The sequence below is a fragment of the Acanthochromis polyacanthus genome, chromosome 20 (assembly GCF_021347895.1).
Source record: "Acanthochromis polyacanthus isolate Apoly-LR-REF ecotype Palm Island chromosome 20, KAUST_Apoly_ChrSc, whole genome shotgun sequence".
NCBI lineage: Eukaryota > Metazoa > Chordata > Actinopteri > Pomacentridae > Acanthochromis > Acanthochromis polyacanthus.
The window spans coordinates 26,332,823-26,359,971 of record NC_067132.1 but is presented as its reverse complement, the minus strand read 5'-3'; the positions used below and the strand labels follow the sequence as shown (position 1 = coordinate 26,359,971).

The following is a 27,149-nucleotide window of genomic DNA, read 5'->3' as shown; positions in this document are numbered from 1 at the left end:
AATCAGTAAATCTTCTGATATTTTCTTAAGAACTTCACAAAATAATCAACCAAAATCCAGTAAAATTCGTTGGATTTTGTGAATGTTCCGAAAGAAAATATTAGAAGTTTTACAGATATATATGTAATCACTTTAGATATTTTTAGGATTTTTTAAAAGATTTTTACTCATTTTCTCAAAATATTTACAAGAATTTTCTTTCCAAATTTGGTGGATTTTTTGAGAATAAAACTTTCAAGGGAAAGTTTTAAAGAATAATTGGAGTTTTCTTCCTGAAGGTTTTAGCAAATTTTCAGAAATTTGGCGAATTTTTTGCTGAATTTTTTGATTTTTTTTTAGACAAGGAAACAATATTTTTTGGTGCCTGTAAATGAGGACAACAGGAGGGTTAATGACCTCATAAATCATTAAAATGCAGATATCTGGCACAGTAGAAGACAAAAACTGGTACTAAATTGACATCCAGCTCTTCTAAAGGTAAGCTTATAACGACACATAAACTCATTTCTGTATTTTGGCCTAAATTGGAAGCTCTAATCTAACTTAACGAAGCTTCGCTCTGAAGCTGAGTCACTCCTAGCTGTGTGAAGTGTACACATCAAACAAACAAACTGTGTCACTACTGAGGAGGCAGCCGCTGTGGTTGCAGCGGTTTCATTCTGATTTTCATCACTGCCTAAATACCAACTTGGTATTGAATCGAAAGAGACAACAGAAGCAACATTACAACTGCGTCAGCTCAACACAGCTATGGTGTCTAAAATGAGACACTAGAAATAGTTAAGAGTTGCATCCCATGAGAAAAAAACATGTGCAACCCACCAAGAACTTTTAATTACTACAAAATTTAATTCAAAAGATCATTAGATTTTGATGCTGTAGCAGTGTTTTTGGTTGTATCTGTGTTGCATGATTAAGATACGCGTAAAAAGTTATCTGAACTGAAGAAGGCTTGTCCTTAATGAGTATACACACCGTTACAGATAGACTGTGTTTCAGATAAATGCCCTTTTTTATACCCTGTTAAAAGAGAAATAAACGTTGAAATTCCAGCTTAATCTTCCATCAGAAAGATTACCCAAACTTGAATGGTGATAATTCAATAAAATCACTTTATTCTACATGCTTTGTTTAAACATTTACTAATTATAAATTGTTAGCACAAGATGCTTTTAAAAAAAACTACAAATTCTGCAATCCTCGGCTCAGCTGAGAACCCATGACTGACTCTGTTTCCACAGAACAGAGAGGAAGTGGCTAGTAACCAACCAGAGACTGAGCGTAAAACAAAGCCTACTTGATTAATAAATGAACGTAGCATGGTTCGAAATGGTTCAAAATGACACAAACAACACAAATGAGACACAAAATGTCAAAAAAAATGACAGAAATGAGACACAAAATGACCAAAACAAGACAAGAAACCCACAAAAATGGAGAGATAAGACGAAAAGAGAGGCCGAGAGGAAAAATTAAACATAACGGATCAATAAAATAAATGAGGCACGGTTCACAAATGGTAAACAGAGCAGCAAGTTGTTAGAAGAGACATTCAGCATGGTGAAACATCTTTCTACAGCTGATGAGCAGAGTAGAGAGAGAAAGTCTGTAAATGCAAAACCATCATGAGACCAAAATAGTCACAAAGAAATGCAAAACGACATACACAAAACACAAATGAGGCACAAATGACCAAAACAAGACAAAAAACACCCACAAAAATTAGCAAAATGAGATGAAAAGAGAGACTGGGAGAAAAAAATTTTAACATAACGGATCAATAAAATGAGGCACGGTTCAAAAATGGTGAACAGAGCAGCAAGTTGCTTGAAGATACATTCAGCATGGTGAAACATCTTTCTAGAGTAGTGTGAAAAATGCCATTTTCTACTGCAAAACTGCAAACAGGTGAGCATTTATAACATTTGGAGCCACAGTTGTTTTTCCAGTGTTCACATCACCTGTTTAACATGTTGATTTTGCCCACTTTTGTAAACAACTCTTCCGTTTCTTTAGCTCTGTAGCTGTCAGACATTTCTGAGTTCTCTGTACTTCCTCATGTTTGTTCCGTTTCCACTGAGGTGCAGGACTTAAAAACTGAGCCCACAGCGAGGTAAAAATGTGACAGAAGCTTAAAAACAAAAGCTCAGAAGCTGCTTGAGGTTCAGGGGCTTCGTTCAGATTTAACATCAACTACTTTTAATCTTGACCTTGGAAACGGTTCGATAAAACAGTCCAGACTTACTTGCTATCTTGCTAAATATCTTTACTTTTTATCACATCAATCAGTGGTTGATGTTTACTCAGACGCTCTTGGGGCAACCGTTTCCATGACAAACACGCAACACGACAAACTACTACTGAGAATGGGACATATTTAGGGGCTGTGAGAAAAGCTAGAAGTGTAGAACCTGTCTTTGTTGAAACATGTAAATACGGGTGTACGTTCTGAAGCTGATGCCTACAGTGCAGGAAACCTTTCTACTGACCACATCCAGCAGCAGTTTGCCGTCTTCATCCTGCCGCAGACGGTGTTTCCTAACTGCCGGTTGTCATGGTGATTTGTTTAAGATGTTTCCAAGAAGACTGACCGTCATTTCACCACATCCTGTGAAACTCAGGTATCATGATGAGCTGACATCAATGAAGCCTTTTGTACTGACAGCGTTAGTAAGACGCCGGATGCTGATGTCAACATGAACGCCGGTGAACCAGAGGATGATCAGCGCAGCACATGACCCAGCCTTTCTTCCGAATCGCTGCCTTATTTGACACGATTACTTCCCCTTTTGGACATTTTTATACAACCAGCAGCAGATATTGAAGGGAAGACAGGAAGTCGTTCTGAGGTTTTGAGGAAAAATCATCCTTCCTGGCATGTGGAAACCATGAGGTCACAAAAATTCCACTGTAGCATGAAATTTCATGAAGAGCTGCCTATCTGTAGGAATCAGTCTGGCTGTTCTTCTATTGATCTGGAGTAAAGGAGTACAATAATGAACTGAAATGAAATGATAAAGAAAACAGAAGCCTTGTTTTATATGACAGTAAATTCATTTTTGTTCATCTCTGACACAACATTCAGAGCTAGAACCCTTTAACCCTCCTGTTAGGTTTGTTTCTCAGGACAGCAATGATGTCAGTTTGACCCTGATCCAAAAGTATCAGAAACTCCCCCCAAAAAACCCAATAAACATCGATTATTTCTCATTATGAACTCCATTACTGATCATTTCTATCAATATTTAGTGCAACAGTCTTGTTTACGTCTTCAAAAAAAGGCATGTTAAATCTTTTTTTATGTACATCGGAACAACCAGTGTATAAAATACAATCATTTTACATTACATCAATGTTTCAAAATTTTTATTTTACTTTTTTTTTGTTGGAGTGATGATAAATTAACTCAAGACACGTCTTCTGTTCAGGGTGGGCTTGCAAATATGTGAAATGCACAATGCAGAAGTTTCCTACCGAAAAAATATTGAACTTTTTTTTTTTTGCTTTTAATTTGCTTTTAAATTTGACCTGCAACATAACAGGAGAGTTAATTTTATGTTTAAGAGAAACCAACTACACTTCTCAATAAATAGAATTATTGTATCCGGTCTTACATCCACCTTCTGTCTTAATTGGTTTTGTTCAACAGCGGTTTTCATGCACATTTTGAGGTGTCACATTAGAGAAAGTTAACGGAAATGAATAAAACTGAAAAACTTGCCCATCTCACAAAGACAGTTTTGTGCTTGATTAAGGTGGTTTTTGACATTTTGTTTCCCAAAAAGAGATCAAAACACACAATTAGCAAAGTGGGAAATAGAAACACACCTCACGACCACGATGTGAAATCAGACTAGAATGTGGATAAAGCTGTGAAATGACAGTCACCACATTGAGGCTGGTATGAAGAACCCAGCGCTGCAGACGCCACATCAAAAGAGCAGCAACCCTGGCAGAGTCACTTGGTTTAATAGTCGGCTTTAACCAGAAAAATACTGCCTTGTACAACGTATTCCAAGCTGTCAATAATATTTACTGCTCTGTTCAACCAGGATTGATGTTAAGAGCTGGTCATCATAGGAGGAAAGTGCAAGATTTCAGATTATACTCGCTTACAAGTCCAAAACAGATATTTTGGACTCAACTAAGACAAGCTTAGATAATTTAACGTGGAAAAAAACACATCTTTCTCCCTCATATTGTACACTGCTACAGCTTTTATTTCCTCACCTTCTATCTGAGAGGCCTCCAGTTGGCTCTGGTGAACATTTTTACCTCTTTTTAACAGTAATTCTTTTTACTGTTTTTTTTCAGTCACCTGCTTTGATCACTGCTTTCCACACTCTTGACATTAGCTCCATGAGCTTCATGAGGTAGTCACCTGCTTTTCCTTAGCAGCTATTTGACCATAAAGGCCTGATTGGTTCAGTCCCCTCTCACAGTTGATGTAGAGATGTGTCTGCTACTAGAACTCTGTGTGGCATTTAACTGGGCTCTAATCTAAGCTGCTGTTAACTTTCCATTTCTGAGGCTGGTGACTTGGATGAACTTATCCTCAGCAGCAGAGGAGACTCTTGGTCTTCCTTTCCTGGGTTGGTCCTCATGTGAACCAGTTTGGTCATAGAGCTAGATGGTTTTTATGACTGCATTTGGAGATACATTCAAAGATTTTGAAATTTTCCAGACTGACTGACCTTCAGTTCTTAAAGTAATGACAGACTGTTGTTTCTCTTTACTTAGCTGAGTGGTTCTTGTCATAATATGGATTCTAACAGTTGTCAAATAGGACGGTCAACTGTGGACCAACCTGACTTCTGCAAAACACAACTGATGGTTCCAACCCCATTAAGAATGCAAGAAATTCCACTAATTAACCTTGACAAGAAACACCTGTGAAGTGAAACCCATTTCAGGAGATGACCATCCAGAGAATACCAAGAGTGTGCAAAGCAGTGATCAAAGCAAAGGGTGGCTAGTTTGAAGAATCTAAAATTTTGACTTATTTCACACTTTTTTGTTTGCTACATAATTCCATGTGTGTTCATTTGTAGTTTTGATGCCTTCAGTGAGAATCTACAGTGGAAATAGTCATGAAAATAAAGATTAAATGAGAAGTTGTGTCCAAACTTTTGACTGGTAGAGTACATTATATTAATAGATAGTAATATATGTTGTCAGATGCTAACATTTGGAGGAATTTAGACATTTTTTTGCCACATAAATAATAAAAATGGCTGAAAACTGACTGACCAACTTTTAGCCCTAACTTGTATATTTTTCAACATTTGGTTACGATAAATAACGACAATCACTGTTTAGCATCGACTTTATCACTGTTGCCACTGTTAAGAACTGAAAAACACAGCTTCTTAGGAAATATCGATTTAATAGACAACTCTAATTGCCTTTACAGTCAGCAGAAGGAACGAGGAAACAGTGGAGGACAGTGAGACAACTACGAGGTTTCAGGAAGGTGAGGAGAAACTTTTTCTGAACTTTGTGGTTTTGTTAAGTTTACAAACCATTCACATAAACAAGAAAACAGCTATAGCACATTATAGAAAAGGGGAATCCCCAAAAAGCGCAATTCTTCATTGAAACAGACTTTCACTGTGGAGATCCAACAGGATAAAACTACATAGTTATCGCTGCTCAGAGGAAGAGAAACAAAGATTGTCAGCTTTTATAACAGCACGTGGAAATAGGGAAAGTTTTTCATGTTGTTGCCCTCATGAAACAAACGTACTTCAGCGTTTTCTGACTTATTTCTATATAAATACAAACATGGGCATAATGGAAGTGTTTCTCTTGAAATAAATGAATGATGTTACACTTAAATGTCTTCAAAAGCAGAAGAAAACTGTTTAAAGGAATGTTCACTAGCTTTCTTTAAATGCATTCATGTGTAAATTTGCATTTTTGTTGTGTTAATAATGAAACTTTCACTTGACAAACATCTTAAAGTACTCGTTTATTAAAATCAGGTAATCAAAAATGGCAACTATCAATATAAATGGAAATGAAAAATGCTACCGCGGTAAGTACTTTCACTTATATCTTTGTTTTTTCGATAAAAAGTGAGAATAATGCTGCTGCGTGAAGAAGAAGAGCTTGAGAACTGGGTCATGTTTGTGGGGCTTCATTCACACCTCCTGAGTCATGATGAATGTGTGAAGTAGGTGTGAAGGTAAATGTGTTTGTGACAGAAATCTACAGTCTGTTTCGTCCCACGACGTACAGGGGAGGGGATTTCCAAAGAAAGCTGCTCGACCATCTGACGAGCACGTTTACTGGCAGCTTCACTAACTTCAATGGAAAACGCTCCTGGTGCAAACTGGAGGCCAACACAACGATGTCGTCAGCAGAAACCTGGTGCACAAATCTACACCTGTTCTGTGCATGAAAAGCATCAATATACACTTAATTTTCTCCACAAATTCCAGATGTGCAAACAGCCACCACTCAGCCATGAGTGATCGTCAACATTTGAATGCTCGGTTTAATATTTTTAACCTCATTCAGAAAGCAGAACTTAAGAACACAGGAACTGAAGATTTCACATGTCCGGAGCCTCTGCTACACTTTCCCACCTAAACTTCCCCACCTGATTCAGTTTATTTTACTGTATCCTTCACTGTAACCTGGACGTCCGTTAATTTTGGCACCAAACAACCGTCACTGCCTTGTTTTCTGGCAAAAAATAATCACAATTTCTAAATGTATTCAGCAAGTCTGTGGGAACAAGGGAAGTCAGCCATTCGCACGCCGGCGGTCTTCTTGCAAAAACTCGCTGCTCCTGTGGTGAACCACGACCAATGGAGGGTGAAAAATACGTGACTGGAGGAAAAATCGTGTCTATTTGTGTGCAGTAGAGATGGAATATGTAAAGCACTCTCGCTTCTTCTTGTCGTCCGTGCAGTAATAGTAGTTTCCCTGCTAAATTAATGCTGTCATCGGATCGGCTCGAAAACCGAAAGAAACTAAGGCTACGTTCAGACTGCAGGGCTTAATGCTCAATTCCAATTTTTTTGTGAAATACGATTTTTTGGCGAGTTCGTACACATTTCCAATTCAATGCGACTTGTATGTGATCTCCTGTGTGAACCTCACACGACCCAAAAGTGTCCGGCACGCACAGAAGAGGACACAACAACGACACGCAGAGAGCGTGTTCAGTGTTTGCGGAAGTAAACATGGACGCTAACAGTAGAGCCATTTTAAAGTTGTTGTCCAGTCGGAGCCAGCATATTTAAACCTTAATCGTTTTAAGGAGAAGGTCAAGAAGGAAGACAGCCAGGATTTTGGCCCTGGCGTTTTGTGGGGCAGTGGCAGCAACGTCTGTCCAAAGAACTGTGTGGGTGCGGAGTCGCAGGCAGGAGTGGTGGGATAGTGACGTGAGAGGCTTCACAAATTTGGACTTCATTCAGAATTTTTGAATGACAAGGGCGACCTTTACGTACATATGTGAGCGCCTCTTTTTAACACTCTCATGGCAAGACACACGTCTTTGGTTTTGCTTGAACGCAGAATAGTCGCTTTGGACAAAAGCGTCTGCTAAATGAAATTGTAGAATTGTAGAATTGTAGAATAGTGACGTTTGTCCTGTACCAATGACGAAGAGGTCGGATAAATGCGACCTGGCCGTTCAGACTGAAGTCGGATGGCAAAAGATCTGATACGTATCGGAATTAGGACCACATATCCAAGTGGCCTGGGTCGCATTTGAAAAAAAATCGAATCTGTGTCGTTCAGACTGTCATGAAAAGATCAGATACAGGTCGCATAGGGGCGAAAAAAATCGGATTTGGGTCAGTTGAGCCTGCAGTCTGAACGTAGCCTAAAAGAGAAGCTGCGCTATGGTAAAATACTGACCTGCTGGAGAGTGGCTTTCTAATGTTGTGGTGCAAAACAAGAATAATGAAGGTCTTTGGTGGGTTATCTTAAAAAAACCCAGCTAAAATTACACAAATATGTCAGTTTGTGTGACAGCAGCTCTGATGTGGGATCAAACCACATGGACCAACCTTCAATCTACACAAGCATTAATAACCTTTGGTAGCCATTCTTTGGGCCACCTTTGGTTGGTACTGACCACTGTAAACCAGACACATCCTACAACAACTGCAGTAACTCGGTCTTCTCCCATAAGTGTTTGGCTCTTGACCATTTTTCCTGCTTCCAACACTTGACCTTCAAGAACTGACTGTTCACTTGCCGCATCAATACATCCCATCTACTGCCAAGTGCCATTGTAAGGAGATAATCAATGTTTCTTACAGATTTTTACATTGTGGCTAAGTGTAATCATTACAAAAAGCTCAAAAAGTCTACATAACTACAGCAGTTTTCAGCTGATTCTTCCCGTCCTTGTCCGAATGACAATCATTTCTAACATTTTGCTCAGAAAATGTTTAAAAAAGCGACTATAAAAGTCAGTTAAGAACAAACATTATTCTCATTTGCTTGTTTTTTCAGCCCGTCTTCACTGACTTCTGCATTCCCACAGGACCATGAAAATACATGACCTCATTTCTGAAAAGGCTTGGCATTCCTTTTAATGCTGCTCATGTATAAAAATGTGAGATAAGATTGAAATAGCCACACTCATGCTTAATATTGATGAAAGCACACAGTTTGTAAAAGGGAGCAATTAGAAAAATGCAGTCCCTCCTCTCTTATCAGCTCCTCGCTTACACAATTCTAAGATTTTTTGACGTTAATGTCTCACAGGCAGGGATTGAGAAATGGACTTGAGGCTGCATTTTTCTTCCAAAAGGAGCTTTTTCTTTTTAGGGGGAAATTCTCTAGAAAGTCTATTTTGGATTTGGAGTCTGTGAAAAACACCCCATGTGATGCAACTGAGAAAGAGAAGTGGGCAATAAGGAAGTCATTTTACCACCAACACAAGAAGATTGGACGCTACTGGGGAACTTGACCTGAAATTACTCTTCTGAAATCACCTTTTGCTTCATATATTTCTGTCCAAAAGGTACTTAGCTTTACATGGTAACTGAGGATTTTTTACTGAAAATGTAAAAAGCACAAACATGTAACCTTTAAAATGTATACATTTGAAGCATTTTGGACTGTAAATGAGTGTAACTAATACATTTACCGCTTAAATATTGCTCTCTTTGATAGACAATTTGGCGGTTGAGCTAATTACATGTTTTATTGACATAAAATGGATGTTTTCAACCAGCAAGGTGGAAACTGGGACAGATCACACCCAGTAAAACCAGCAGTTTGGTGGTACACTTATCTAGAAAACTAAAATAATCACAGATGTGTCTGAACAAACTGATCACAGAACGTCATTCGGTGCACGTGTTTGGACATTAATGAGGCTGCCGGTGCTGGTTGGCTTCAATCTGCAAAGCAACGTGACATTATTTTACCTGCAAACGCTGCGATCCTGCTCCATCTGAAAGGATAACGCCTTTCATTTCTGAAAAGTTCCGCATTTTAGCTAGCCTAGCCGCACTAGACAACCCACGGCAACGAATTTAATTCTCTGCCAGGGTGGGTCTAGTTACCCTCCATAAGCCTCGAGGTTGGATGCTCCTAAAACTGGCCGGACGAATCACCATGAAGTGTAGAGTCAGAAGGCGGCGTAACTAAGTGACGACAGAGGCGCGACGATTCTGACAGAAACAACCGGCGCACAATAAACAGTTATCTTTCGACTCGGCTTTGCCCACAGCCCTTAAAGATTTGAAGCTAAAATTCAACTTGAAAGATAAACAAAGGACGGCACTGAAGTGTTTCATTGAGAAGAAAGACGTATTTGGACTTATGCCGACGGGATATGGCAAATCCTTAATATACCAGTTGGCTGGTTGGGAAGCTAATGGGACTTAGCCACAATCCGGGGCTCCAGGAACTACGTCAGCCTATTCGTTGCGCTGATTGATTGTATACCTACCCAATTGCTGCAGAGTGATTTGAAAGACAACCTTTTAGCCCGTCTCCCTACCTGTCGAGCGTTCCTAGACCCTTGTGTCTTAAGAGCTGGGTCTAGCGCGGCTAGGCTACATTTTAGCTGCATTTAAAACACAATTTGATGATTGAAGAAGTAGATGAACCCTCCTGAAGACATGAAAGGCATCTGAAAGGCGGTTATCTTTTAAAAAATAGCTAAAATCCCACCATTTCTTATATCCGGAGACTCTAAAAACAGACAGCACTGTTTAATTAGCTCAGATCTTAACCCTCCTAAGACATTAAAGGCATTTACGAGGCAGATTATCTATTTAAAAATAGCTTAAAACACACCGTTTTTGAGATCCAGGAACCGCAAAAGCAAAAATATTTGTCACATTTTAAACTTTCTGACCCCACTGTGGAAAAGTTAACCAAGTCTAACCTTACATTTTACTGATATTTCAGCAAAATAATTTTATTCTTCAGGCCTCATTTGAAACCGACAGCACCAGAAGATGGAAAAAAAAACAAAAGGGTCTGAGAAGTTGTGACTCATATGACAAAAATTGAGACATTTCTCAGCTGAAGTGCAGATGTATTTCCACAGAGCAGAGAAGACACGTATGGAAGCTAATTTAAAATGAAAATGTAGTCAAATATTTATAGCATGTAGAGTCCACGTGTTTTTCCAGTATTGGTGGAAGAATGTTGTACACGTTGATTCCAGCATTTTTTTTTCAGCTTTGTTGAATGAATAATCAAAGAAGTTCAGCTACTGTTTCATATTTTATAGCATCATTACTTTGTGATTCTGCACAGAAGACATTTCTGTCATGATTATTCTGTTTCCTTACAGAAAAAAACAGAGAACAAGTGAATAAAAATGAGCCAAAAAACATACAGAAACTGTTGGAGTTCATGGTGTTAAATACACAATTTCGACAGTTTTCTGAGTGTTTTCTTACTTTCAGGCCAGTGGACAAGTGGGAAATAAAATGAGCATTTAATCAAGAGGGAAATGAGTCCAAGCACTGAGCTTTCTGAGAGGCAGTCAGTGGAGGTTTAATTTCAAACCAACTCCACGCCTGACTCGCACGTTTTTCCTGTTTACTGGTTCTGCTGCTTGCTGTTAATTTGTGGTTTTGTCTTTTTTTGTGGCATCTCTTTTTATCTCCATGTTGTGCAATCTGTCTTCTAATCAACTTAACTGATGTGTAAAACTGATAACACGATTTATCTTTATCATGTTGTGTGCTAGTTTGTGCGGATATCAGATCACCACAGCGCAATCGATCTAACACCCGCCCAATGCTTATTTCTCAGAAAGCCAAATCCGCAAAGCTGCGAGCTGTTTTCACACTTTGTACAGACACGATGATGAGAACTATTTAAATGAAATAGCAAGAGATGAACAGAAATTAATCACTGAGTGACACAAATGTCAGCAGGGCCACCAGGAAGGCTTTGGCGCCACAGCGGCTGCAAAAACTAACCATCCAATTCCTCTTTTACAGACACAAAAACAAACAAAATAAGAGCATCTTCAAGCATACTGCTCATTCAAACCATCTCAATCAAATAGCAGCAAAGTTGTAAGATTTTTAAGTTATGTTTTCTGGAACAAAAACAACAAAGATACCCAAAGATGCTTTTGGTTTTCATTCAGATCTTACGAGAACCCAACAAACTGAAAGTCTGCTCGGTGCGGCCGCTTCTGCTTTTGCGCTGATGTAATTCTTGCTCATTTCCCGTCTCCTTTCGTTACTCTTTCCATCTTGACCGACTCAGTGACGGGCATTTCCTTAACCCTTGTGTTGTCCTCAGGGTCAAAAATGATCCGCCTCCACTCAGCCTCAAATATAGGGCAGCTTAATTGAATTTTCAACCAAAAATCTAATTTTACATGAAGAAACAACTTGTCCTGCATCACAGACTTCATCACTGTCTGTTTTTTCCCCTCCTCAGAAGGCAGAAAGACTTGATTTAATCAGTGAACACCACTCGTTTTTATTGCATCACACGTTAGAACTGATTGTTTTACTAAAGCTGAGGTTTATTATCACTATTATTGCTGCCTAAGGTGAAGAAATAGTACTTCTACATCTTAAGAAAGAACCAGAAATGTGCAGAAAGTAGCTTAAAATGCATTTTTGAAGGGAAACAACGGTGTACTGCAGACTGTAAAATGGAATTGTACAGTATATAGCATGGAAAAGTTATTGAATTTCAAGTTGAAACAAGGTCATTTAGGGGTTTTCCATTTTATTAAACACAGTGGCTGGGTCTTTCTTGACCTGAAGACAACACGAGGGGTAGGTTTAATCCCCTCTTCACAGGAGCCAGTTTGGTTTACAAGCATGTGGGAGCAGATTAAGATTTTTACAGCTGTTCTTTTAAAATCTGCAAGTTTAACTCTGAGCTCAAAGCAGTTTCTGGGTCTCTTTAACAAACTTCCACAAAGCATTAAATAAAAAACTTTCAAGACCCCCTTTTTTTAAAAAAAAGATGTACACATCAGATGAGTTGATAGGAAGAGATATTGTGCAGTTTAAAGGACACATAGAGGCCACAAGACACTGAAACCAAAACCAAGCAGCAGAACCGGTAAAGAAAACATGAGTCAGGCCTGTAGTTGGTTCGAGGGTTCTCGCTTTAAAGTCAGATTTCTACTGGCTTCATACACGAAACTGTAACACCGAAAGCATGTTTCTAACAACAATGTTTCTAACAATTTATTTCCATTTTCAGCCGTCGACTCCAACAGCAGGAAAACAGTCAGAATTCAGTGGAATTTATCAGATAAGTTTAAACATTGTCTGAAAAAAAATGAGATCTGCATTTGACCCTCTGAACTCCAAGCAGCTTGTGGGCGTTTTTTAGTCACATTTTTACTCATTTGTCACCTCTATGGAAACAGCACAACTACTGCAGGATGGAGACAGAATGCAGAATGGCACACTGATGATGCCATAAACCCAAAAGTAATCATTATGCAAAATTAGAAAAAAATGAAATTAGCACGTACAACATTTGTGACTGCATTTATAGACATTTTATTACTCATATTATTCAATTGGTTTACATATGTGTCTCTCTGATCAGTGCAAACACTACCTGCAGTTCAGCCGAGTAGGCCCTAAATTTCTGCACCGTTTCTAGATGAACACATAGTTACTCCACCAAGGAATGCGACGGAGTTATGTGACAATCCGCGTACGTTTGTCCGTCTGTCCGTCTGTTAGCAACATTACTCAAAAACAGACTAACAGATTTGGAAGAAATTTTCAGTGAAGGTCAGAAATGACACAAGGACTAAGTGATTAGATTTTGGCAGTGATGCAGCTTATAGTCTGGATCCACGCATTTGTTAAAGATTTCTGCATCATTGTGAGATAGCACCATGGTGTCACTGTAACTGTGACTACTAGTGAGCGCTACGTCAGCTGCCTGCTGATGATCACATGATTGTGATCCTACTGTAAATCCACCACTGTGGACTTATCAGGAATTATCTGTCATAAATGATACAAGAAACAACTGATTAAATTGTGGGGGTGTTTCTGAGTCCCATCAATTCCTGTATTTAGGTCACGTGATTCAGTATCAGTACATAACGTACACATGCATAACACACGTCTGTGTTCAGCGCAAGGTCATTTGTTTGTGGGTATGTCGATATTAAATGGACACATTCTACAGTGTTGTGATTTCTGCCACAATTATTTTTCAAAATTCCATCTGTTAGAAACGATGCAATGACTGATCAGCCTTGGCAGAGTACTGCGCTCTCCGAGTGCTTTTCTTGTTTCCATTTTTTATTATTTTTCATATTTTTTTGAAAGGAGACACACAATAAAGGGATGCAAAAACTGAATTTTAAGATAATATTTGTCCCCCCCACAACATAATGTCATATCTTACAAGAAGGGCCACCAGAAAGTTGTGATGAATGGTGTAATTTTGACCACTATCCATCCATTATCTATACACTGCTTAATCTTCTTAGGGTCGTGGGAGGCTGGAGTCTATCCCAGCTGACTTAAGATGAAGGCGGGAGACACCCTGGACAGGTCACCAATTTATCACAGGGCTATATATAGACACTAACAACCACACTAAATTTCACACCTACAGAGAATTTATAGTTACCAATTTCCCTCAGTATGTTTGTGTTCTGAGTCGTCCTACTTTTGTTTATGGTTTTTCTGTTTCCATAGAGGTGCAAAAGTTTATATTGCAGTAAAAAATGAGCCCTAAAATGAGAAAAAAGGGGACTATGTGGAGTTGAAGGGGTGTATGTTGGTTGTTAGCTTTCATTTATTGACTGCTGCTTCTCCACTATACTTTCATTACAATCAGATTCTTGTTCGTCACTACAGACGGTGGCTACAGTCCGTCAAAGGCAGTATTTCTAATGTAAATGTTGGTTCTGGAGCTCAGAGGTTTACGTTGTGACATGTCTGTGTGTCACTGAGCGTCATTTCATGTTGTAGCATGTCCTGTCCTGAAGTATTGCGAAAGCATTTGTGACATAAATGCCACCGAAGTGACTTCTGCTTAATGAGAATAGCTTTAACTTTAAAAAAAAAAAAAGATTCTGAATTTAGTTCTACTGAGAAAACAACAGCCATCTCCTAAGCTGACTAGTTTAAAGTTAATAAATGATTTATAACCTTTCTGTTTATGACTTGAGGTTTAATTAAAGTTGTGATAACCTAAAGTTGAGGCAGCAGCATGACCTCTGCCTTCAGAGGGATTCCCAACACCCCCGCAATCGAACACTCCGGAGAAGCGTGACTTTAATTTTCCAAACGAAACCTTGTGATGAAAGTGTCTCCAGTTGAGAAGTCGCTGGTCACTTTGTGGAATTTCCCTTAAATCAGCGTTTTGTTCATTCACATGAGGAGAGAGGCAGGATTAAAGAAAAGTCGAAGGATGACTAACCGGACGGGCCACTTCTGCTTTTCTGCTTATAAGTAGCTTCTGTTACCAGACGGCTGTCAGTTCAACCAGCTCTCTCAAGAGGAAGAAAGACCAGCAGAGACTTCTCTAATTACGCTCCTACTTATCAGACTCTGTGAAAATGGTCAACTTTGGAAGCCTGCTGAAGAATGCGCTGGTCGCCATCGTCCTGGTGGCCGTGGTCGAGTCCGGAGCAGCAGGTAAGACGAAGCTTTGATGAACCGAGTTGGCTTCTGCTTTGTTTGGAGAGCCAGAATTTGAATCTCACTTCTGTTTCCGTTAATCTTTAGCGGAGAAACTGGCCTCCTGCTGCAAGACAGTCACCAATCAGGAGATAAAGGGGCCGATCTTAGGATATCTGGTCCAGAAGCCGAATCCTCCATGTGTCAGGGCCATCATGTAAGTAAAACGAACAGCTGGAACCTCTAAAGCAGGGAAAACAGGCAGGAAAAGCAACTTATAGGGGCCAAAAAGTGCATTAATTTTATATTTGGAACATAAATTGTGTTCAAATCCTTGATCTCATGGGGTAACACTTGAGTAAAACATTGAAAAGAAACAAGTCATATTGCTTTTTAGCTGTCCAAATGATGGATGCTTTTGAATTGAGCTCATCATATCAAACTTTAAATGAATTTATTGACCTATTTCTGCTACTTCAAGTGAGTGTAGCTTCTATTTTAAAGGTGTTCATGTTGTTTTTGTTTGCAGCTTCCAGACAGAGAAGGGTCTTTTCTGCAGCCAGGTCACCGCTCCCTGGGTTCGGCGCAAGATTGTTGAATTCGAGTGAGTTTAATTTAATCTAGCTGCTCGTTTGGGATTTTATGCTCTTCTTCGTTTATGCCTTTAAATTCAAACTAACTTCTGTTATTCTTCCTCACAGGAAAGCAAAAGCGAGGGCTACCACTCCGTCTGTGACCTCTACTTCTCCAGTCTCCCTCCTCTCCATCATTACATCCACGGCCTCCCCTTCTTCCTCCTCCACCCCATTTTCCTCCTCCTCCCTGTCTTCATCCTCCACCTCCAACATGCCGGTTGATGAGACAATTTCAGAGGGCAGCGTCGAGTAGGCCTTCATCTTCCCAAGTTACAGCCTCATGGCTGATGTGAATTAATGTTTTAAAGAGCACTTGAAGAACCGAAATCTGTTAAATTATTACTTAATGTTCGATATTTAGTTTCTTTTAATTCCATTTAAATGGCATTATTTATTTCCTAAACCAATTGACCTGTGTTAACACAACAGGATATATTTATTACCAAGTGTATTTATCAGAGTTTACAAGTTACTGTAAAACTTCATGAAGAGTTTATTATTATTTTATTATTGCGTCCACGCTGATAAATTCCTTTTTTATTTGGGAAATTAAGTTGAAGAAATGTTTTGACATATTTATTTATTGGAGAGTTTTGTCATAAGTTGTTATCTAAAGTTGAAGTTGTGCAACTGTGAAATCATTGGGCATAAATAAACGCTGCACATGTGATCTTACATCCTGTTTGACTGTTTATCTCTAATTTATCTGCCACATGTTTCTCACATTCCTATCTGCAAAGGCAAAAAAAAAAAGAAGATATAAGCAGGGTTTTTCCTACATTGACTAACTTAAGATGTTTTCACAGCAAAACAGGAAAATCACAAGAGTTGAGAATAAAAATAGCAACTAATTTTTGTCAAGTGGAGGTAATTTATTGAAGCGTAATAGACGTTTTTGTTTGTAAAGTTGTTAGTCTGTCATGCATCGCCACCCTACAAAAGACCTTTCCGGTCTTTAAAAGCTTGGAGAAACAACGTAGAAAAGTGAAGCTAATTTTAATCAAGCTCTGCAAAATCCAAAATACACTAACTGGCCAAAACAGAAAAGTACAAGCAAATAGGTAAGAGCTTCCAGTGGATAATTACTGCAGGGAAAAATATATTTCAGCTGCAACAACTTATTTAACCCTAGCTGAAGTAGCGAGGAGCTTCTCATTTCTTAAACAACCATGTCGGAAGACATATCCTGTGGTCATGGAAAGGATGGTTGTCTATTTCATACGGGTCAAATTATTGGCCTATATTAAGCAAAGGAAACAACTAAGGAGATAAAACTACTAAAATCAAGTCAAGAAAAGTCCAATGCATTATTAAAACCTCAAGGATAGCGGAAAACCATCGTCTTAAGGAACAAACTCTTAGATCGTAGGAAATCAACAGTAGAACCCACTGCTATGTTCAATAGTGAAAGTAAGAACATTTCCACACGCACAATGTGAAGGGAACTCAAAGGATTGGGACTAAACAGCTATAGCTCTAAGAAAACCACTGATCAGTGAGGCTAATCAGAAAAAAAGGCTGCAATTTGCTACAGATAAAGATTGGACTCTGGATCAATGGAAGAAGGTCATGTGGTCTGATGAGTCCAGATTTACCCTGTTCCAAAGTGATGGGGGCATCAGGGTACGAAGAGAGGCAGATGAAGTGATGAACTAATCATTTTTAGTGTCTACCAGCCTGTGGGGGTTAGGGTTATGATCTGGGGTTGGTCAGGTTCAGCAGCATTATGTTCCAAAAGGATGAGGTCAGCTGATACCTGAATATACTGAATGACCAGGTCTTTACATCAGTGGAGGTTTTCTTCCCTGATGTTCATGGACATGTTCTGAGATGACAATGCCTGGATTCATGGGGCTCACATTTAGAATGAGTGGATCAGGGAGCATGAGACGTCATTTTCACACATGGATTGTCCTCCACAGAGTCCAGACCTCAGTTTTGTTGAGAACCATTGGGATGTTCTGGAAAAGACTTTATCTGACTCTCCCATCATCAATATAAGATCTTGGTAGAAAATGAATGCATCCCTGGACAAAAAAAACGCAGAGGCTTTGCAAAAACTCACTGAAACGATGCCACGGCAAATGAGTGCCGTACTCAAAGCTAAAAGCATCCAGTGAAATATTAGAGTGTGCGACTTTTTTTTTTTGGATGGGCAGTGTGTATTTACAGTGAGATTTTTCCACCAACAGGTTCAACCTTTTTCTAAGTTTCCAAATGTGAGATGTCCTGCACTAAATAAAAGAGGATCTTCAATATTCCTTTCTCTTCCTCTCTGTCTCATGAAACTACAACTTCATTCATCAGCATTATCCCACAGAATCTCTGTATAAGTTCCCCTCTTGTGAAGAGCTGACTCATGGTTTCCTTATTGTAATAAATTCTGACATCCATTTTCTGAGCCAGAGTCTTTTCCTTTACTTTTCTCTGTATTCAGAATCACATGAGTCCTAAAAGGCTTTGTCAAACCAGAAACTGAATCTGCTGACTGTTCTTCCAATATGCGGGTATTTTTGGATTTGGGTAATCATACATGGTCATGCTGTCTTTGCAGTCATCTTCCTGGTGTTGGCACAGTGACACATATGAAAAATGAAAAGACAAATTCACATGCAGATTTCATTATGAATTTAGTCACAGCCTGAATCCTGCAAAAGCATCATACGTGGGCAGTAGAGGTGCAAATTTTAAACCATTTCCAGTCATGTTAACAATCGAAACCCATAAATACTTAAAATTAATATAATACAGCAGACATTTTGTCCATATTCTGATAATACTGTATTTAACCAGTGACACTTAAAGGCATTAGAGGAGATTTAATTTCCTACGACTTTGAACGTAGCATGCGCACATACAACCTCTCCCTCACCCCCCTCTAACCTCCCCCCTCTTAACATTTACGAAGAAACGCCCCCCTCCAGAAACTTGCGTAGCACTCGTGAAGTTGTCTTTTACGGCTGGGTCCCCCTGGATCTTTATCTGCCATTATGTAAAAAAAGATGAGCAAAACAAGTCGCCAGCTAACTACGAAGCTATACCAAAGCAACACATACAGAAAACACGTAAGTCCAAGGCGTACGTAATCTACGTAACTAGGCCTGAGCCGGAAGATTTTTGATTGACAGGAAAGGGAGCAAACCAAACGCCTCAGTCCGAGCGCATTGATTGGCTGATGTTTTTCAGGTCCTGCCATGTCCACAGTTATTATTATTATTTTTTAAATTCTTTTAGAGACCATACATACAAGTCCACTAAAGGTCAGTATATTCATTTTATGTGAATCAGACAAATTAAACAAAAAAAAAAATGCCTTTAATGTTAAGAACAGATAAATACCACATTTCTTGAATTATAAATTAAATGGCAAAAAATAATTACTTTAATGACAAAATCCAAAGTAAACACAGCAAACCAGCTGCAGTCTTCCACAGTAAATAACATTTTTAATCTTCACAGTAGTGTGATACCAAAATAACCTTCATATCTGATCAACGTGATGGAATGGTCTTGGTCAGTGTAGTTATTACAGCTGCTGGAAACAGCTGCTCAACTGGAACAGATGAGCACAAATACCGTCACAGCAACTTTATCGGTCCAGGACATCAGTCAGTATTTACTCACCTCTAAAACGGACGTAAACTCAGAGTTTCCAAACATCATCACTGTAGTTTGAATGGGGTTGGAATCTTGTAATCAGAGTCTTGCTGGTGTGTGTTAGCTTCTAAAGTCCTAGCTTTATGTTAGTATTAGCCTCAGGTTGCTGGCTAAACCGGACAGCTGCCAGACACCACGTTACAACTTCATGCTGCAGAGTTCATCCACACGACTGCTAAAGCGTTAGCAGCACCTTGTCCTGAGCTAGCATTCGATCCTAGCTTAGCATGAGCCTCAGGTAGCTAGCTAAACCTTTATACAACTCGATGCTGCAAATTTTATCTCAGTTAGCATTACGATAGCGGGGAGGAGCGCTTGTTTTATGTGACCTTAATGGGCGCTCAGCAAACACACCTGTAACTCCGTCTTATTAAACAGAAGAGAACCAGGTACTACGGCAAATCTTCAACACATATTCTGACACGCATGTCCATCTTCTTCTGCCTTAACAGCAATTAATTCAATGGAGAGTTTCATTACGACAATTTCCTATAGCAAATAATCAAAAACCAGTCAGTGTCCTTTCACAACAAAGTGACCCTCAGTTTTAACACCACAAAGCCCTAAAGTGCCAAAAGATGAACAAAAATAAACAAGAGTCACCTCGATCCACTAAAGAAAACCCTCAAAACTATCAGAGAGAACCAAATTATGATACAAACGACACAAACGTCACTCACAGTTCACTGTGCACTTGAGCACAGAGGTGGATGCTAAACACAGATCAGTAGCAGGCAGATAAAAAAATATGGCTGCAAGAATAGAAGCGAGAGTCAACAGTGTGAAGAACCTGCTGTAGAAATAGAGCTGCACTGACTCACATAATGCCCCAAATTTAATCTGTCTGGTTCCAGTTGTTTACAGTTTACAGTCAGTTTAATGACTGCGTACACAATGAACAACAAAAGGCCGTTCTCTGGAAAATAGAAGAGACTTATGTTCCTGTAGAACAGTTTGTCTTTGCCTGTCACAAGATGAAGCTTTTATTTTATTGTTGCTAGCCTCAATAATATTAATTTGTGAGTATTCTCCTTAAGAGTCTTATACTGCTTTTATTCTTGTTGTCTGAATTATTATAGAGAGCTGATTGTTCCGTGTGTCTGGCTATGGTCGTACTTTTAAAACCATTTGACTTGAATCGAGCATTTTCCTCTGTGTCTACGTCTTCCACACGACTGTATATGCATGTAATTAAGTTTAAAATGAGCAATTTTTATTCTGTTCTGTGCTTGTTTCAATCAGTATGGAGCTGTGTGATATAACGCTCCAGCATCAACATTGTAATGTCAAAATAACTCCAACATTTCATGAGACAACCTTTTTGCAGCTTGACACACACAAAAAAACATGCACAATTTCCATTTTCCATCACTAATCAATAAGAGAAACCATAAAATTCAATCTGATTTAAGGGTTCTCGTATAGACTCAGGATGTATTTTAATTTTACTTGCAAGACGCAGAGTTTGTTGACATGCAGCTCTAAATTTGTACAACGACACTTAAAAGTACGATTTGTTTGCAAAAAGAAGTCCAAAGTCTGCTACAAAAGCAACGATATTGACCAAAAACAGCTACTTTTTCCTGCAAATGTTGCTACTACATGAAGAAACACAACAAATTTGTCTGATTATTTAAATCGGCGCCCCAAAGCTCTGTATGACTGACTGCCATTCAAAGCAAAAAACTGACTGGAGGCCTTTGCCAGCGTCACACCGCATTAGAAAAGTTTCAAAAAACATTTGCAGCGCCATCATGCACCTGATATTCTCAGGTTTCCACCCCAAATCTGTATGAAACATGGAGGCTGAAACAGAGCGACTAAAAGTGGAATATTATGAGACGGAGACGGATGCTGAAGCGATCATTGGACCTCATCAAAGAACGACATCTACTCAACCTCAGACAGCTCAGATACCTGGTCACTGATGAAGAAGGAGGCCACTGTGCAGAGCTGGAGAGTCTGCTGGAGATGCTCAGCGCCAGACATTGTTTTTTGTACAAATTCTGGTGCAGACTAAACAAACAAGGGCGAACATGTTGAATCAAAGGAGCTGAAAGGTGGACTCAGGTGTCGTTTTTCACAGTTTCCGCCGTCACACATTGATCCTCCGACACCAGAAGTGGCAAAGAAACGTCGGTAAACATGACTTAAAGTCCATCATCTCCAATCCCACGAGACAAACACGAGGATATTAGCAAGTTCAGCTGCTAAACCTTAAAATGCCCCCACTACTTCATACTTGCTTTTTCCTGTTCCTCAAACCTAAACCTAATCTGCATCTTCTCTCTTGCAGCGTCTTACAGATAAATTTGTGTTTTGAGAAATATCTAGCTGCACCTTCATGTAAAAGCAACATAAAACCATAAAACTTGATTACTGCAAGGAGCAGCGATGCAGCTAAAAGTCTTATCTGTGATGCTAGTTATGAACTAAAATGAAAACACGTCAGTGAGTCGTATCTGTGCTGCAAGATCAACACGACTGACATCATCGCATTTGTGTCACTCAGTTTATTTTCACGTGGGAAACTTAAATGCAAGAAATGCAAGATGGTATCTGAATTTCTACTTATCTAATGCTGCTACAAAACCTCAACAGCAGCCGTGTGAACGTCGAGCATTCAGTCGTTTGCAACATGAGCTGAGAAGAACCAAACTCCAAGTATTTTTTGATGAATAAGGGAATTAATGAATGACAAAAAGTCTCCATCTCGCTGCATAATTACAGCCCCTGTGTGGTTTGAGCTCTAACTACTGCAGAAAAACAGCCAGTCAAAGTGGAAAACACGACATCACTCTGAGGTGTCTGTGCTGAAGTGTACAGGTCTGTTTGTGCAAACTCGTCGCGTTGTTTCTCAGAAAAGACAAAACCGTCGGTGGGTGAATCTAAAAAGATTCTGATGGGGGGAGGAGGTGTGAAATTACCACGACCACACAGACGCATCCAGGAACACGCCGTCAGTCCTGCCCCCAGACGAACCCACTTTGAGATGATGCTTCTGCACTCACCTTAAAATGCCGACGCGCTGATCAGCTGCAGCAGTTTCAGCCTGATTTGGAATTAGTCCGTCCGTCAAAATGTCCGTGAAGGTCCTGTTCGTCTCCGTCCTCCTGCTCGCCGTGTGCCTCTACTTCGAGTCCTTTGCAGATGCCAGTAAGTACTGAAAATAAAAGCAAAATATATTAAATTTGTTCGTGATTTAATTAAAACATGCAATCACTGCCCCTATAGGACTTTACAAACAACTGTCTTTCATCTCAGGCCTGTTTCTTGTTGCTCTTTGTGGTTTTTCTGTGCGTGTCATGTTTCGTATCAGTACTGCATTCAATGTTTTGCTGTGTCATAAGATCACACGTCAGTCTAAACAGGTGTCGGTGCAACTTTTGAGGTCCTCTTGTTTGTTATCTAGTTGATTTTTTTATATATCTTGCAGCATGCATGACAGATTTGTGCATTTTTGTGTTTATTACATGTATCCCAGCTGCCAGTGGAGGCTTATTTAGATATATTTATCATCTATGGCTCTAGAGAGAAAAAAAAAAATTGTCCTGTGTGCAACCACATCTGTCGGGCGCACAGGTCAAACTGACATTTAGCATCATGTGTGCCCGGATAGATAAAATCCCTCAGATTTATTGAAGTAAATTTGACATTAGAACAACTCACTTTGCTCTTTTTTAAACATTTTTTGTCCAACTTATCTGTTTGAAATGGCAGCAGCTAACCAGGGAGACTAGAGGCTTCTCTGTTTTTAGCAGCATCTATTGATGCATGTGAGGCATTTAAAGAACATCTGTAAATTGCAGCGTCTACCAAAAGCACAGTCGAACATAAGACATTAGGGGGAAAATGTACACGTTGCAGCAGCGAAATACAAAACAGGCACGAAAAGAACAAGACAAAAAGTAAAAGACTATGAACCTGTCCCATGTACAAATGAGGCAGGATGAATTTGCATCCAGATATGTAGAGGTGTGACATGATAAAGTAAATTAAATCAAATCGGAAACAATGAGATGTGATAAAACAGGAATATTACTCATTACGTTTTAGCAAAGCACAGCTAAGAACTGAGCTTTTGCTGTCTGAGCATCAATGTTTTGTATAGAAACGCTTTAAAAAAAACAACTTTTTCTACAGACTCGTCATAAGCGATATCATAATTTGCCAGAACACAAGAAGAAAGTTTATCCTCAGCTGCAGCTGCAGGCAAAGTAGCGGGACGTAAGAAGTGAGAACTTCTAATGATTCCTCACAGTCTGATTTATATTCCTCTGATCTTTAAGAACAGCTGGTTTGTTGGTCCCATCCAGTAATGAGAAGAAATGCTACTCAACACAGCTGATTACCACCCCCAAAAAACGACACTACTCAATGATAATTCCACTGATGATGCTCTGAAGTGACATTTTTTATCTGCAAAAGGCCGACATCATAAATTTATCTGCAACTACAGGAGTGAAGCTGTGTTTGGCTATACGACAGATGTGCTTATTTAGGAATCAACACAGTATTTTTATTTTTGCAGCAAAATAACGCTGCTACGCATTCAATTTTACATTGTTTTATAGAAAGCCCTATCTGCTAGATAATATAGATTTATAATAACATTACAAAATGAATTAGAAATGCAGAATAAAGCTAGTTGATGTTAAAAAATGTTGGCAAAAATATAATAATTTCTCATTATATGGAACAAATAACCCATGAAACATATAGTGTAGATTATGTTTTTTAAAAAAAACACAAGAAATTCAAAATGGAGCAGTTTTAAATGTAAGAAATGTGAAATTATATGGATTTTGAGTAATTTAGGACATGGTTTAAGTTATTTGGGACACTTTTTTTTAGTCATTTTGGGCAAATTTTGAGTCATTTTGACAATGTGAGTAATTTAGGACACGTTTCTAACACAACCAAAGAAAGAACAAAGCATGTGTCTGCATCTTGATTGCTGTTTATAATAATTAACATAACGTGCTAAGAATTTATCAATGTGTATGATAGGGCTGGACCCGAATATCCCGAATATCTGAATATTCGTTCGCTACGGCGGTATCCGGATTTTGGTATCCGAATATTTGGATATTCGTCTTTAATAGGGCCCGAATATTCGGAGGCCAGAAACCATTATTCGGGCCAGCCCTAGCGTATGAGTGGTGACGGAAAGCGTGTGGATTAAAATGTATTATTTGTAGTGAAAAGAAAACGTTGGTGCACAAGCGCAACCAACGTGTACAGTTAGCCTGGAGCCCTGTTTTTATATAGAGAGATGCAACTGGCCAACAGTATTTCTCTTAGTACAAACACTACAGCAAATACACCGTGGTATCTGCTCAATATACAAATCCAAACTCATATTTTTAACCTCACATAAGTATTTTAGCAACTGACGGTGTCAAAACTAACAGGAAAACAGAGCAGAGACATCTAAGAAATGATGGGATATACTTTTTTAACGTACAAATACTGCACAAAAGGAAAAAAAAACGAAGGGGATTTGCATCACTAATCAATAAATCTAAAATCACAATAAAATATTCTCTATTTCCTGAGCTACAGCTGTAATTAAAACGCCTTCTAAGGAATTAAATCTCACGATACCATCCTTTATAAAAGACCACTGTAAAAACTGCACATCTAACAAAGTGTAACGGTCATTAAAAAATGTAGTCTTGTAATCTTTCAATGCGGTTTTATGACACTAAGACAGCCTGACTTCATTCTTATATTATTCATCAAATTAAATGCACTTGCTTAGATTTGAGAAGGCGTTTGTTTGATGCAGCTCAACCTTTTGCCAACACATAATGCACAGTTTGGTTTACGAATAATCATTATTATTCTGCAGGAAAAGTAAAACTTTTAAGGGAAACTTTTAAGGAGTTATTGGAATTTTTTTCCTGAAGGTTTTGCAAATTTTCAGAAATTTGGGGAATTTTTTTTTTTTGCTGAATTTTTAGATTTTTTTTTTTCAGACAAGGAAACAATATTTTTTGGTGCCTGTCAATGAGGACAACAGGAGGGTTAAGAAGTTCCATTAACCTGCAGGTTGTTCTGTTTTTCCCTGAGCTTTAAAATGATTTATCTAAATAAATCAATCCCTCTCAGCTCCCCCAGGAGGTCGGCATGCTGGGAAGAAGCGGCCGTGCTGCACCGACGTGACCAAAGCTAACTTCAGCCGTATCGTGATCGGCGACACTTATCGAGAGCAACAGGCCAAAGAACACTGTGTGCACGCCATAATGTAAGTTTACACATTATTAATACATGCAGACATAAAGACACAGATCTGCCTTCACTGTTTTTTCTTCTTCTACAGTTTCAACACAAATGAAGGACAACCACTTTGTGCCGATCCCGATGCTAAATGGGTCAAGCAGCGTAAGTGCACAAAAACACACAAACAGCGACCAAATACACGTTACAATATGGCTTTAGGGAGACTTTTTGCCTTTATGTGGTCAGAAACAATAGATACAACAACTATAAAGCACTTCATTTAGTTTTATTTATTATTATGCCAATTAATAATGACATCAATTGAAGGAAATGATAAAAAGCAGCAGCTTCTTCCTGTTTTTTTAACACCACAGATTGTTAGATTAAATCTTCTGCTTTGTTTTACTGCGGCTGACCTCAGGAAAAGTTTAGTTTTTTTCTGATCTGTGACATAAAACGAGTGAAGTTTACGAAATTACACTGATGAGCTTCAGTAGTGATGGCAACAACAGAGCGCAAGCATTTTTATTTAACCCTCCTGTTGTCTTCATTTACGGGAAACAAAAAAATATTGTTTCCTTGTCCGCAAAAAAAATCTAAAAATTCAGCCAAAAAATTCCCCAAATTTCTGCAAGTTTGCAAAATCTTCAGGAAGAAAATTCCGATAATTTCTTAAAAGTTTCCCTTAAAAGTTTTATTTCATATTTTTTTTTAAAAAAAATACCCCAAATTTGGCAAGAAAATTCTTGTAAATATTTTTTAAAAATCTGTAAAAATCTTCCAAAAAAAATCCTTAAAATATCAAAAATGATTACATATATATCAGTAAAACATTTTTAACATTTCTTTTTTCTACCAAAACATGTTCAAAGATTTCCCAAAAATGCTGAAAATGTGGATGTCAGAAGTTTCACTGTGAAAATATATATTTTTTCCACATTTTCAAACTTTAAAACAGGTTAATTTTGCCCCGCAGGACAACACGAGGGTTAAGTGAATTAGCTGTCGATAACGGCCTAATTTTACATAATGACGACGAGGAAACAAGATAAAAACAGCGTATTATCCTTTAGAGCTGCAATGATTGATCGACTAATAAATTAATTGTGAGCTGGTTTGACGTTAAATAATCAGTTTAAGTGATCTTTTGAGAATAAAAGTTAAAAATCTCAGATTCCAGCTTCTTAAACAACAATATTTTCTCACTTCTTTCCTCCTCTATGACAGTAAACTGAATATTTGTCACTATTTTTACAACTTAATCATCTCTCTTTTAGCCTAACACAAATATTAAAACTTAAAAACACTAATAACCCTTTTTGACTTTCTCCTTCTCTTCTCTAGTCCTCGCCAACATGACGAAGGAGTGAAGCGTCGCTGCCTGTCTGAGCAAATACTCTCCTGCTGCTGTACATAACAGCAACATGCATATACACTTATATATCCTACTGTATGCATCACTCACATTTATATACACAGAAAACCTATAATCCAACAGTAATATATGTTGTAACCCAAAATAAAGTGTGTTGTTGTTTTGTTAATAAATGTTTTACTAAAACTA

At 38.6% G+C, this 27,149-nt stretch overlaps 1 protein-coding gene across 4 annotated transcripts in view; it reads left to right on the top strand.

Moving 5' to 3' along the window:
• LOC110967595 (C-C motif chemokine 20-like) overlaps nucleotides 1-27,149 on the top strand; it is a 117,822-nt gene extending 90,673 nt beyond the window's left edge. For 3 of the 4 annotated variants that reach the window (XM_051940045.1, XM_051940044.1, XM_051940043.1), the window contains exons 2-5: nucleotides 22,428-22,516; nucleotides 25,475-25,610; nucleotides 25,686-25,747; nucleotides 26,930-27,149. In XM_051940045.1, the coding sequence (XP_051796005.1) occupies nucleotides 22,441-22,516; nucleotides 25,475-25,610; nucleotides 25,686-25,747; nucleotides 26,930-26,955 (300 nt within the window). In that variant the 5' untranslated portion in view covers nucleotides 22,428-22,440 and the 3' untranslated portion in view covers nucleotides 26,956-27,149. Of the gene's footprint in view, nucleotides 1-22,355; nucleotides 22,517-25,474; nucleotides 25,611-25,685; nucleotides 25,748-26,929 lie in introns of those variants that run through there. The other variant, XM_022217255.2, reaches the window with a different exon arrangement.